This window comes from Balaenoptera borealis (genome assembly GCF_965194805.1).
Source record: "Balaenoptera borealis genome assembly, chromosome: 14".
NCBI lineage: Eukaryota > Metazoa > Chordata > Mammalia > Artiodactyla > Balaenopteridae > Balaenoptera > Balaenoptera borealis.
Window position 1 is genome coordinate 6,432,459 of NC_138875.1, and position 13,723 is coordinate 6,446,181.

Consider the following 13,723-nt stretch of genomic DNA (forward strand, 5'->3'; position numbering starts at 1 on the left):
TCCATCCAGAGGAGGAAAGTACCATGATAACGTAAGTCTCCAGTATTTCACAGACATCAGAGCCGGGAGATGGATAGAACATTTAGTTACTTGAGAACATACAATCAGCAGATGAAGTCCAAGCTTCAAGTGACAAGGGGTGAGAACATAATTACATAATTAGAAGCCCAGATATCTGGAAAAACATTTCAATATACAAACTAAAAATAGGCAAGCAATAGGGACAGCCTTACAGGAGATCTGCCATGACCATCTCAAGTTCAGCATAAGGCAGGTCCTCTCTGCTTGTTTGCACACATGTTTTAAAAGTAATGGCTGCATCTGTGCATTTTTAACTCACATTTCAACGTGAGCGCTTCTCTCCCTGTCCTGGACTTTATACGGTACTTTAAATCTTAGTCCAAACAATCCACAGATAGATCTTTATGAAAACCACTCATTCAGAGGCAGACACCCCCTCCTGGTGTCCCATGGAAGCCCACATATGCCTCCTTCATACCTCTTACACACTGCACTGAACTTGCTGCAGTGTGGCTAGAGGAAGTTAGTTTGCAGGAAAGTGGGAGGTCCCCCAGGCCAAGCAAAGAGAATAAGGTTTCCCTGGTAGACTTTCCCTAGAAAAATGCTGCCAGGGAGACAGAATTCGGTGTTAATGGGGCAGTGCGTAACAGGGCATTTCAGAACCGAGACGTAGTCAATACCCTTGCCCCACTCCCAGGATACTGTAAAATCCTTGAACACAAGGGCCTATATTTTTGTGTTTTCACACTTAGTAGAATGCCAAGTTGGTGGTACGCACTTGATGTGTTTTCTTATGTTGATAAATGAATTAATCAGTAAAAGAACAAGTGAACATCCAGCCCATGTTAGTACAACATGAGGGATCTGACAGAGCTTTGAATTTGTTAAATAGATGACGCATAACAGTTCGCAAGAAAACAGAAAGATCTATTCAAAAAGAGCAAATTGTGGTTGCAGCGAGGGGCCTGGCAGTTGCCAAAAAGACGTTGGCTGAGGCTGGAAACGCAAACGGCGGCTGCATGCAGTCAGTCTGCGCCCAATAGACTTTCCCCTGAAAAACGGCGGCAGGGAAGCAGAATCCCACAGTGAGGAATGGGGCACACAGGACGTGAGACATTAAACTGAAACGTGCGAGGATGTTGGGTGAACCCGACCATCCAGATGGCACGAGATATAAACGTGCAAAACAACGTGTCAGTGAAAGAGCACAAAACAAGTTGCCTCTGACAAGAAGAGGCAACAGATGGATTCAGACGCTCTAAACTTCCTGCTTTATCATCTTCAAAGGATCAGGGGCCCTGCCGCACTGGTCCCAAGAATGACATCATTACACTTAGTGTCTTACTATTTACATCACACGTGGTATCACATACATCATCAAACAATGTATCAGGCTTGTAATCCTTTAATATTTATTTAGACCGTTGTGCTTTTCAAGTACTTTCCTGTAAATGACTGGGAACAATATGCTCAGTGAGAAGGGCAGACAGACAGGTGGGGAAATTGAGTCCCAGTGTGTTAAATGACCCCCAGGCTCCCTAAGCAATATATGGGCTAGCGCCTCCAAGTAGAATTGAAATGTCCTTCTCTAGCACTTTTCCACAATATTGGAGCTGCTTCTTCAAGGCAGGATACAGGCAGATGGAGCAGAGAAAGAGACTCAATCATTAACACCCTTCTCTAGAAGCCAGAATATGATACAGTTCAACCGAATGCTATTATAGCTGAGTAATGCGTTAACATGTAACACAAATATTTTACCAATAAGAGTACCTAAATTTGAAAGAATCATTAAGAAGCGTATTTGAAAGTGATTTTACAGAATAAACTACTCAAAATTATGAAAATAGGTTCATTACAAAGAGAGGCAAGGTTAACAATCACTAACATCAACCACTCAGCATCAAATTGAATTGCCTCTTGGATAATAGCAATGTCCTGGAAGTTAATCCTCCTCTATTCTGAAACGTAAGTCTATTGGCTTACTTATGCTGCCTAATAAGTTACCCTCTGTGGGTTAGGGGTCCAGGCAACACTTAGCTGGATCCTCTCAAGGTCACAACCACAGTGTTGATTGGGCTGCCTTCTCATCTGGAGGCTCAGTTGAGGACGGGTCCACTTCCCCATTTACTCAGATCATTGGCAGACTTCATCGCTTTGCAGCTATGGGACTAAGGGCTGTAGATTCTTGTTGACTGTCAGCTGGAGGTTGTACTATAGGCACCCTGCAGTTCCTACAGGCCATTCACAGCTCCTTGTCACACAGACACGTATAATAGTTCCTCGGGCCAATAAGGAAACTCCTGCTGCTTGGAGCCTTTCAATTCTGGAAAACTCAGCCCATCTTTTAAGGTTTGTAGCTGATTAAGTCAGGCTCACCCAGGATAATCTCCTTTCTTAATCATCCCAATATCTATCAATTTGGGATCTTAATTACATCTGTCAAGGGCCTTCACCTTTGCCATGGGAGTGGCATTCGTTACTTTGGCTCTATTATTTTGGCTAGAAGCAAGTTATTGGTTCCGCTTACACTAGGATGGATCACTGTAATTCTCAATCCCTAGTATTCATGTCTTATCTAATCCCTTTCCCTTGAGTGTATGTCCAACACAGTAGGTATCAGACATCTGTGACCAGGAGGAAAGAATCCAAGGGAGGTGTGAGTATGATTAAACTCAACTGTGTTTACTAAGATACTTTGGAATACTTCCCGAAGTAGAAATAACAGCTTCTTTAAATTAGTTGCTCTCAATACGCTCTGTTACTGTTTTCTTGCTATTGCTTTTTATATGTCTGTGCAGAACCTTCAGTAACACTGTTCTACCCCTTGGTCCCTCCGAGGTTGATCCAGCTTGCTTCCAAACTCCTTAAAGTTGTAAATATGCAAACATGAAAAACATTATTTTTTAAGGAAAAGTAAGAATACTATTTTTGAGATGAAATGAGTCAAGTTTAAGTGAAGAATTATATGCATAAGGCCACAAGGTCATCTTTATTAGCTTAAGGGAATCAGTCTGAGTAGAAGCATTAATTAGTTGTTTGTGCCATAAAAGAGAAGCTCATGAAAGAGTTATTCCAAAGTAGGGTTTACTCTGCATGTGCATCTGTTTATCTTGAAACTATAACCTGAAACACTAGAGATAATTGGGCAAAATATGTCATCGTAAATTTTGTGTGCATCTCTAATTTTTAAAGCTGAAAAACTTACTAGAAGTGGAAAACGAAGATAAAAAGCATAAGAGCAATGAAAGTGAAAATAAAATGCCTTAAAATGGTGCTACTGCATATATAGCACTCTTATGACCGAATAATTCCTATATAACAAAATACAAGTATCTTGCTTTCTAAAATGCCAAATCCATATATTTTCAAAATCCTAACAAATATGTAGTTAGGACAAAATCTGTGTAACCACAAATATAGGACATATACTCTAATTATAAAAATGAAGCATCAGTTCTTATAGTTTTCTGATTTAAGTACAACCATTATGTTTCATGTCTTTATTAGTAAACATTCAGAAAGAAATTCTTTATTTTCACCTATTTCTCAGCACTGAAAAATGAGTCTTAACATGGATTAATTATTATTTCAGTTGAGGGGTGTATGGGAGGAAAATAATGACGACATCTTGTTATTTGCCAGGGTATTCGATATTATATAGCATAAGGCATTTCCTCTCTCACTGCTTAAATAAGCTTGTCCCAGAAAATCCAGTAACTATTACTTAACACTATTTACAAATGAAGTTTTTACTTCCTTTTTCTACTTTTTAACTCTCCTCTAGATTATGATAAGAAAGGACCATCTACTTCTAAGTCTTATTTTCTACCTAGAACTTCAGTACCACAAGAGATGGTGTTTTACTCTAATCTGTTTTACTCTAACCCTAACTCACCTCTTCTGGCATCACCTGTTGTTATGAGAAAATCTGGAGAAGTGGAGAATAGTTGGTAATCTTCAGAAACATAGGTAGAGGTGCTCTAAAGAACCATACAGAAGCACGTCTTGAATAGATGGAATATTGTGTGATACCTTTATTCCTTGCTATAGAGGAAGCACTGAAAACTGTATCTGGTGAAGGGAATTCCTGCTACATAGCCTTTAGTGACGCATCATTAAAAACCATGATTTGTCTTTTATTCCTAGAGACAACACTAGGACTTCCCTACCTATCAGTGACTGAGTACCCTTCCTGGATTTCACTAGTCCAATGTCCCTATTTAAGGGACCCAATTCAAACTCCCATGAGAAATTTCTGACCAAGAAAACTTTAGAATGTTTGTTTTGTATCATCTCAGAGAAATACTGAGGAATAAGGGAATCCTGTTCTCATCTATTTTGATATATACTGTACACACTCAAGTATTCTTTAAACAGCAGGCATATAAAATCACTCTCCTAAATGGTATTTGGTCCAATAAAGATTTTTTTCATTATTAATAGAAGCTGAATTGTATTCCAGATTCATGATATTAACTGCAGCGATATCTTGTTCTCTGTCAATTGTAAGTTTTGGTACAGTGAATTTAAGACATCACTGAACTTTTACAAGTTTCTCAAATTCCTGGCATTCATTCATTATGCTTCCCAGAAGAGGAAAAAGAGGCATAGAAGGTCAATTATGTCAATTATGTTAATGTCAAGTATGTTAATGACTTTAGAAACAATATACTAAATGTGAACGTTATATGACTTGTTAATATACTGAGTCAGAAATTGGAAGTATCTAAGATTCATGTTAAATATAATCCAAACTTGAAAGATATAAATGTCCCTTAAGATGCTCATCGTTCATCATCTAAAAGATTTTAATATTTAAACTCTAATGAAACTCTGAATGAAAATAAAAATAAAAATTATGGATGAATCCATCCATCCAAAACGTCTTTTATTTTCCCCAGAGAACTTCTGGAAGGGCTTTTTTTATTCAAGTGAATGTCAGAGTCATTGTTGGTAGTACAAGTTCATCTATCAAGGCCATTGCTTTGTCAATTTTGCTCAGCCAAATGGCCTTTGAATAACTATTGTTTCTATTCAAAGTATGTTCACAGACATATTGGATTTGATTTTTTTCAAAGGTATTTCAAACTGGTACAAATTCAGTATGGTCACATTTTTTTCCCCCCTCTCAAAACATGGGTTATAACAGCTAAGTTGATGGGACATATTTTTTAGATAACAGAAAATGAGAAAATATTTTTTTAAAGTATGACTTTCTAACATTTATTTCTACATGTCCATGTATTTATGTACTGAGTAGTAATAAAAATATACAAATAATTGCGTGTAGTCATCATTAGAATTTGCATGTAAAGTGGTTTCACATACTAAAACTCCAAGGCTATCCAGTTAAATAACAATTTATATTGAAAATAACAAAAGAATTTATATTTGTAATCTTTTATGTGTGCTTAAATGACTTTCAGGCTTTAATTAAAAACTTTCTTTGTAGAGATCTATGATAGTTCTATCATTTAGCTCACTATGGTAATTTGAGAAGAGAAAAATTATTGCTAAATTAATTTTAAAGCTATTTCCATTGGTGCCTTTATTTACAACCTCTTGAGCTCAGAATTCAGAAGTTATTTTTTTCTAAGTAAGGTAGAAATGGACAGAGATATAAACCACCAGTTTTGTTTTTCTTAATAAGACTTACCTTCCACAATTGAATAGAACTGTATTTATCTAGGGAAACAAAAATGTGATTCTGACTTACTAGATATCTAAATCCTTGTTTTTACAGCATTTACCTAAACTTTGAAATTTAGTTCATCAACACCATAGCAGATTCCCCAGAAAAACCTGTAAATCATAAATTATAGGACTCGATAAATGTTTAACACTATTCTTTTTGGTACAAATCATTTGCAAATCATTAAAATATCACTTAACTTTACAAATGTGTTCCAGTGAAGCAACATCACTTGAGATCTGATAATTAACATAGAAATTATACATAAGTCAAAAGTACCTAACTCCCTAGTGAAACATGGTGCTTGTGTTAATAGTACATAAGTAGAATTTATATATATTTGATAAATATATATAAACATCTAGGTGATATTTGTGTGTGTTTCAAAAATATATGATGTAAAAGTCTCAAGGGACTTAACATTTTTGAGTTCTTGGGTTTTAATTATAAGGTTTTATGCTTTGGGTAATGAAGTAGACAGACATCTGTTTCATCACAGGGAACAATTTGAATACCCACTTCTAAGACTACATAGATCAGTTTTTCTAGAAAGATGATTTTCCAATCAACGTGAAATACAAACAGCTATAATTCAGTTAATGTAACTGAAAGTCAAATGGAATTTAAGATAAAGCTGCATTTTAAAAATATACTTACATATAAACATTTCAGTTAGAAGAGAAGGTTAAATTAAGTTACAAATGAAGAAAAGTAGAGTAAGACATAAGACTGTACCGGTAAGCAGGGTTAAAAAAAAATATTTCAAAAAAAATAATGCAGTATTTGGTTAACTGGATGTTTTTGATGTTGGAAGCCCTATGAGTATATAAATTCAAAGGTTTCGCCTACAGACTATGTATAGGGCCCAAGTACATTGTACATTAGAGAGAGTAGCTGTTTAACATTCTATTTTGTAATTTTTAGAATTCTTTGTACAGAAGCCACATAGACCAAATCTGTCTAACTTGAATGATAGAAAATATATGTTGGATTTACATGAAGAATTGAGGGAAAAGCTGAAAAGTCTGACATCAGAAAAGACTAGAACCAAAGTCTACAAAGCAGAACTAGAGTTGAGTTCATTCACGCCACCATTAAACTGCTTTGTGCCTTGTGTCATCAGGGCAAGATTCATAACCCAGGAAGTAAAGGAAATTCACTTGGGAAGATGAGGAACATAAGGTGCCTGACAAAAGCCCCTCCCCTGCCTCCTGATCCCATGACCCGGCTACTTCTCTCTGCTTCCTCTCCCCCCTGCACAGTGCCACGTGACCAGATTCTCTCAGAGCGTGGGAGATCTGAGCCAGTTCTCAGCCCAGCCTTGATGCCTGAGTGTCCGCTCTCTCATCCTCTGTTTGCCTGCAACACAGGAGTGTCTGAAACCCAGCCTTTTCAAACAGATAAGGAAGAGGCCCCATTGCTCTTTCTAATATGCCTTTGTCTTTTTTTGATCTGGTCTATTTCTTATGTGATCCGTTCCGTTTCTACTTCTTTGACCATTTAAACACACTAACTAGAGTCCACAGGTGCTAATTCAATGACTGGAAACTTGTGGGGTGCTCTGTTTCTGCTGTTTGTTGTTTTGCTGGCACTTGCTCGTGGAAGCTTTCTGCTCAGGTGATTTGAATTAGACTGTGAAAGCAGCTTAGTGTATCTCTGCAGACTTGCTTTTCTTTTGCCACTAGGTGTCCCAGGGTTCTTTTAAGCTTAGCACCACACATATTAATCTTTTAGCTTGATGCTTCCTTCAACACAGAGAAAATGTATATTTCAACATTAAACTGAAAAGCAAGCCTGTTGTTACCAATTCTTAGGTTGATTCTATCCTGTTCAGCAGTCAGGTGAAGACAAACAGGACGTCATATTGTCTCTTTGACGGTGACCAGAATTATTTTTAATTCCATTTTTTTCACTGAAGTTGTAACCCTTCAATAGGACTAGCTACCTAAAAGAACTTCAATAAAACCTTTATGTTTTGCACAAGTTCAAAGTCTTGTCTTGAGTGTCCCCCACACGGTAATTAAAGGAAGCCTCCTTGATACTGAGACTGGCAATGAAGTCACAGAGACCACTCACCAGCCTTCTACCTCATCTTCATTGCTGGCCCTGAGGAATTTCTCTTACCTTCTTGCCAGTTCATCTGTATCTTTAATATTTTATATTACCCATCACTTTTTACAATTTTTCTAGATTAAGTTTTTCCATGATAGCATTACAAGGTCTTTCTACTACGAAATGCAATTGAATATATCAGGATGAAAAGAAATGTTCATTAAAATCCTATTCAATTTTTTATAGCATCATACACTAATTTTGTTTTTTAAACTGTTTTTAAACAAACGCATAGGCTTTTAAAACCTTTTTAGTTTTGAGTTGCAGTAATGAAATACTCACATGGCAGTGAAAATTAAAGAAAAATTAAATTTGTTAGACACTGAAAACACATGAAGAATATTACTGACATTCTTGGCAAATGAACACATGAAGAAAAGAGTCTTGATTTAATGTGGATGTGGGTATAAGCTATGCAAATAAAACTTTCAAAGAGTTTCTAAAGAATATATGAAAAACAAATTATTACCCAAAGCTAAAGAATGCTATTTAATAAAGGTACTGCTACTGAATGCTATTTATAGCCAAAAGGATAGAAAAGAAATGATAGAATGATAAAGAGTAGAAAAGCACAATAGGCCAAATACGTCAATCTGTGAAAGAACCTGGAGCAAGTAATTAATCATTTTGATAACCAGATTCCTTAACTGTCATAATCCCACAGTCATAAGTGCAAGGGCAATATGTTATATATTTTCCAATGATAGTAAAGAGAAAATGCTCACAACCTAGACTTAACAATGAGGTAAAGAGAAGCAGTTTCACTGGAGTCAGTGAGATAATCAGTGCATAGAAACATCAGATTACTTACCATGCAAATAGTATTTTAAGTATTGAACAACACTTGATTCTGTATTAATTTATAACTGCTATTTGTAATAATTTAGCATTATTTATTTTAAAGAAATGTAAGTCAATTTATTCTTCACTAATTTATATAATAGTTATGCCTAACATTTTTCTCAAATCCCAATACTTTACATCATCTCAAACTTCCCAAAATGTGTAATGAGAATTGAATTCTGCTTCACCAGTTCCTTTGGCCATAGCATTTTACCTCAAATAAATAGCCCTAGACTAAGCACACCTCCCTTCTAACCCTTCTTAAAAATCAGACCCCCAACAAAGCTAACTGTTTCCAAGTAATTTAACTGTGTCCAAGAACACACCTATTTCCAACATTCAACAATACAAAGTTCACAATGCTTACGTGTCTGGTAATATTTGACTGGATTCCAAAGAAAAAAGAAAATATGATCCATGGTGGGTAGGGAAATCACTCAATCACAGCAGAGAATGACACAGATGTCAGAATTAATAAGTAAGGACATTAAAGCAGTAACTGTATTTTAAACAGTTGACAAATTAAGTAGAGACATAAAAAATATAGAAATACCCAAAGAGGACTTCTAGAGATGAAAACTATAATATGTGAGATGAAAAACAACTGGATGAGGTTGATGGCAAATTGTGCATGTAGAAGAAAAGACTACTGAACTTGAAGACACAACAATATGAACTATCCAGTGTCGCCAAGGCGCATCATCCTTGTTAGCAAGTCACTTCTATATAAATAAACAACCTAACAAATCTCTGGCTTTTAAATTTTTGGAAGAACACTACTTGGGGACAGGTGCCCATCCCTTTTAGGACCCATTAAATGGCTGGAGGTCAAGGACAATACAGGTCCCTGGGCACCTGAGATAGCCAGGCTGTGGGAAGCTGAGTGGGATACCTGTTCAGAGTGCGACTCTTCTTGTCCACTGTGAAAAGCTTTCCCAGCTCCTGCTGTCACAGTGTCTTTTCCTTACTCTTGTCAATCTCTCAGACTTTACACCTCAGCTCCTAATGCTGGCCAGATCTCCTGCCTTGTTCTATCACCAGGCACCCACACTCCTGACACTGGCCTCCTCTTCGGGACATACTTTAATAGATGCCTCTAGCTCCATAAACTCAGGTGGTCATCCTGTCACTTACCCTGGTCCAGGGGACATATATGTCGGGCCTCCAAGAAAAGGACTGGATGATGGTCATTCTTAAGATGATTTCTGCACTGAAGTAGCAAACCGAAGCAGTATCAAAATGACTGTTCTGCCTAGTGTGTGTCTTTCATTCAGTAGAGATAGAGAGAAAGTAAGTCACAAAATACTAGCTTTTACAATAATTTGGTCAAAGTTGCTCTTAATCACATAATAAACTGAGCAAGGCTCTCGAAGATGACTTTTCTTATCTCATATGTCTTACGCTGCCATGAAAATGACCCAAATTCCAAGCTACAGCTAGATGCTTTACCAAATGTTCTCCATAATCTGTGTTCAGTATGTCAAATCATATGTTAATAATAAAATAATGATAAATTAACACACACACTGGCTGCCCTATACCTTTTTTTTCTATTTTAATATGAACTGCCCCTAATTACATCTTAGAGAATAATAACAGGACAAAACAACTGTCTTTGGGTACATAGAGAGAATAAAAGACTTACTATTCATATGAAATTGTATTGGGGTGTTGTGTAGGTATGTATGACATCACCTATGAAGTGGATCTTCAAATGTATTCCCTTAAAATTATCCTTGTTCATGGACCCTTTCAAACTCTCCATCTACCCTTTGGAAAATCTCCATGTACCCTCACAACTACAAGTACCAAAGTTTAAAAAATCATTTCTATAAAATTTGTCAGTATTCTAAAATGAAAATAACCAGTATACAGAAAAAAATTTCCAAGTGTAAACAAATTTAATTTAATGGCTTAATATTTTATCAATATTCCTTTTCACCTATTAGACTATTCTAGCCATTCCTGTATCTACACATCTCATAAGTTATCAATATTAGCATCTCATACTCCAAAGTTCAATTATGCCATATGAAATCCTCTGCAACATAATTATTAACAGATCTCCTAAGATGATTTGGGGAGGAAATATCCAAAGCAGCCTGGAGAAGCATAATATAAATCCTTTTTGTGTATGTTCTTTCAAGGTCAAAATCCAGCATGTAAAAAAGATATCACATTAATTCTCTTCAAGGTCATGATTAGAACATAAAAGTTTGGGGAAAAACAGCAACATTTGCATTTCACATGAAGTGTGACCAATGACAGGTGCATCCCTTACATGGCTCATAAGACTAGCAAGGATTGCTGCAGAGTTACTACCCACTTGATAAAAAAAAAAAAAGAAATATTTACTGAAATGGAACACACAGTGATCCCATATCATGTTGCTAAACCAGGCAAACATAAGTAAATGAACCCTCCAAACAGAAAAGATGCTTTAACACAGTTAATAGGGTGGTATAATTCCAAAGAAATGTAAAATCATGTTATAGGCTAAGGAAACCTACTGGCCATATTCTCATTCGAGGGATGATGGTATTCATCCTGGCGAAGAAAAACAGCTAGTTAAGGGCACAGCCCCCCCAAAAAGATACTCAGCCCTTCAATGTCTAACTCATTGTTCTTTCCACATTGTTTATATATTTTAGAAATTTTATTCTGAGGATAAAATTTAAAACCAAAACAAGAATAAAAACCTCCCACTCAAGGGCTTTGAGGTAAGATCCTTAGCTGAATCTAAAGGAAAAAAAAAATCATTAGCCTGAGTTAGAAAAGGATAACCTTCCTCTTCCTGCTAACATTTCTTCACATTTTGCTTTTGATCATTGCTAACAGACCTCATTTGTACTGTTTCCTTTAATGTTCCTCTGCCTCACCCCATCACTCCTTCAACTAAGGGAGATTTTCGGGTTTTAAAATCAAGCCTTAAGCTAGCGAGGGCCAAGTAAATTGATAACTAAGCAGGAAGCCTTATTAGCAGACACTGAAAAAGCCCCAAACATTCCAGCAAAGATTTCAGTGTTCATTTCTTCTCCGAGTTACTAAGTTACCTCTACTTTGTGGCCTAAATTGCTCTCTTGCTAGCTGAAGACTCTCCTCATTAGCGTGAAGCTATAAAATATTAACAGAGGAATTATTCTTTCTCTGGAACACCTTGCACAATTTGCTCAATATATTTCTGATTTATACTTCCTGGTTCATTGAAGAAATTATCTATCCAAATAGCACTGGAGAGAAGGTGGAGAATCAGCCATGGCAACATAAAATAGCCAATCATCTATTGAAGAACAGGCCGTATTTCATCATGACAGCTATTTTTACTGATTCCCTTGTTCATAAACTTACCCAGGCACAATTATTCCCGAAACAGTTGGAAGACTTGCTGAAATGTTTACAAGGTTTACACAATATTATCAGTCTTGACAGATTGTTTTTCTCCTACTGAGCTGTCCAAATATGTTTTTGCATGTATAAATTATTCCAAATATTATGAAAATAAGACATATCATGTTGTTTGAAAATATAACATTTTATCCACCCCAAATGCCAAATCTGTAAGGAAATATTTTAAATAAAATTGAACACGGCTTTTTCCCCCCAATTTTTTTTTGCAGCTCCTGTCTTAAACATAGTAGAGATGCAAAGTTGGTCTCAGTAAATATATAATGTACAAAACAGAATTTGAAAGAATAGATTGAAATTCACTCCAATATTCATTTGAAGGTTGAAGCTCATCAGATTCTAAAATATTAACAAAAATGTTCTGCTACAGCGAGAGTATCAATTATGCATAAATATACTCTTTAGCTTCTCATTTTTAACAAGGAATGGAAATCTGTCCTGTAAAGTGTACAAAAGGCCTATAAATGCAGCCTCCCATGGGAGGAGATTACATACCAAGTAGATTGCTTAACCATGCTAGAAATCTGAATGAACATTATCACAAACTTCTTACTTTTTAGATTCTGTTTTCTATCAGACAATGCTGATGAGGTCTGTAAACATAGTCGGAGATGATTCTCCTTGAGAACCAACATCTTCCTTTCTATGAAAAGTTAGGCACAAAAATTCATGAGACTATTTACATTCTTAAGACTTAAACATACATCCTGGTCATGGAAATGTACCCGATATTTTATGCGGAGGTTAAACCCTCCCAATTTCAAGAAGATCACACCAGGATGCCATGTACTAGTCACAAAATTCACCACTCGAAACAGCCAGTGGAAGGCAGCTAATAAAACAGCCACACAGGAAGACCAAAAACCATGACCAACATCTCTTCTTTCAAACCCAACAGAGCAAGATTCCAAAGAAGTACGTCAAAGGAAATTCACTGTAATTAAAATTAAGTAAGCTGTTATAACTTCCACAGTCCTCCATGAATTCCTTTCGCAAAGAAAAAGTGTACTAGGCACAAAATAAATCACAGACGTTGTCTAACTTACCACGTCGTGGCGGTTCAGCGGGGGAAACTGAGGCTGAAAGCTGACACTTGTCCCCATGTTGTCATCAACCGAATCTGGTTTAGAAGGCCCAGTTCCTGAGCAAGAAAATTTCCATCTGCAAAAAAAAAAAAAAATTCAAACATTTACAATTATTTCTAACATGCATATATATTTCTAAGACATATGTACATAGATAATATATACATATGTACATATGTTATATATGTACACACATCAAGAATTATTCTACATGCAAGGGAAACAATGAAATGTAATAACAACTTTTATAACATGTCTTCACGTTTTCTTATAACCTGCTTAATTATAACCTGCTTATAACCTCCAAGTCTTAATTAAATGTATTAAGATTTATCTAGGGAAAGAAATTGTTGTTTTAAATGCACTATTTAGGAATGTTGAAAACACAAGGGTTTTAATAAAATACAAAAATATTAAGATAAATTACATCGTTTAATACTGTCTCAATGAGTCAGCCCAGAGCCACTCCCAGGACACTGATCTCGAAAGATTGCAACAAAATTTTACAGAGCAAGTCCTGACTTTGTACAATGGGGAGCCTCTTCTGTGCAGGTTCAATGCT

General features: G+C 36.2%; 1 protein-coding gene across 1 annotated transcript in view; it reads right to left on the reverse strand.

The window, feature by feature from the left end:
- LOC309611186 (uncharacterized protein) overlaps positions 1–13,723 on the reverse strand; it is a 792,706-nt gene that overhangs the window by 243,837 nt on the left and 535,146 nt on the right. Inside the window, exon 8 of the mRNA XM_082355316.1 lies at positions 13,123–13,237. Within this exon, the coding sequence (XP_082211442.1) occupies positions 13,123–13,237 (115 nt within the window). The remainder of the gene's footprint in view (positions 1–13,122; positions 13,238–13,723) is intronic.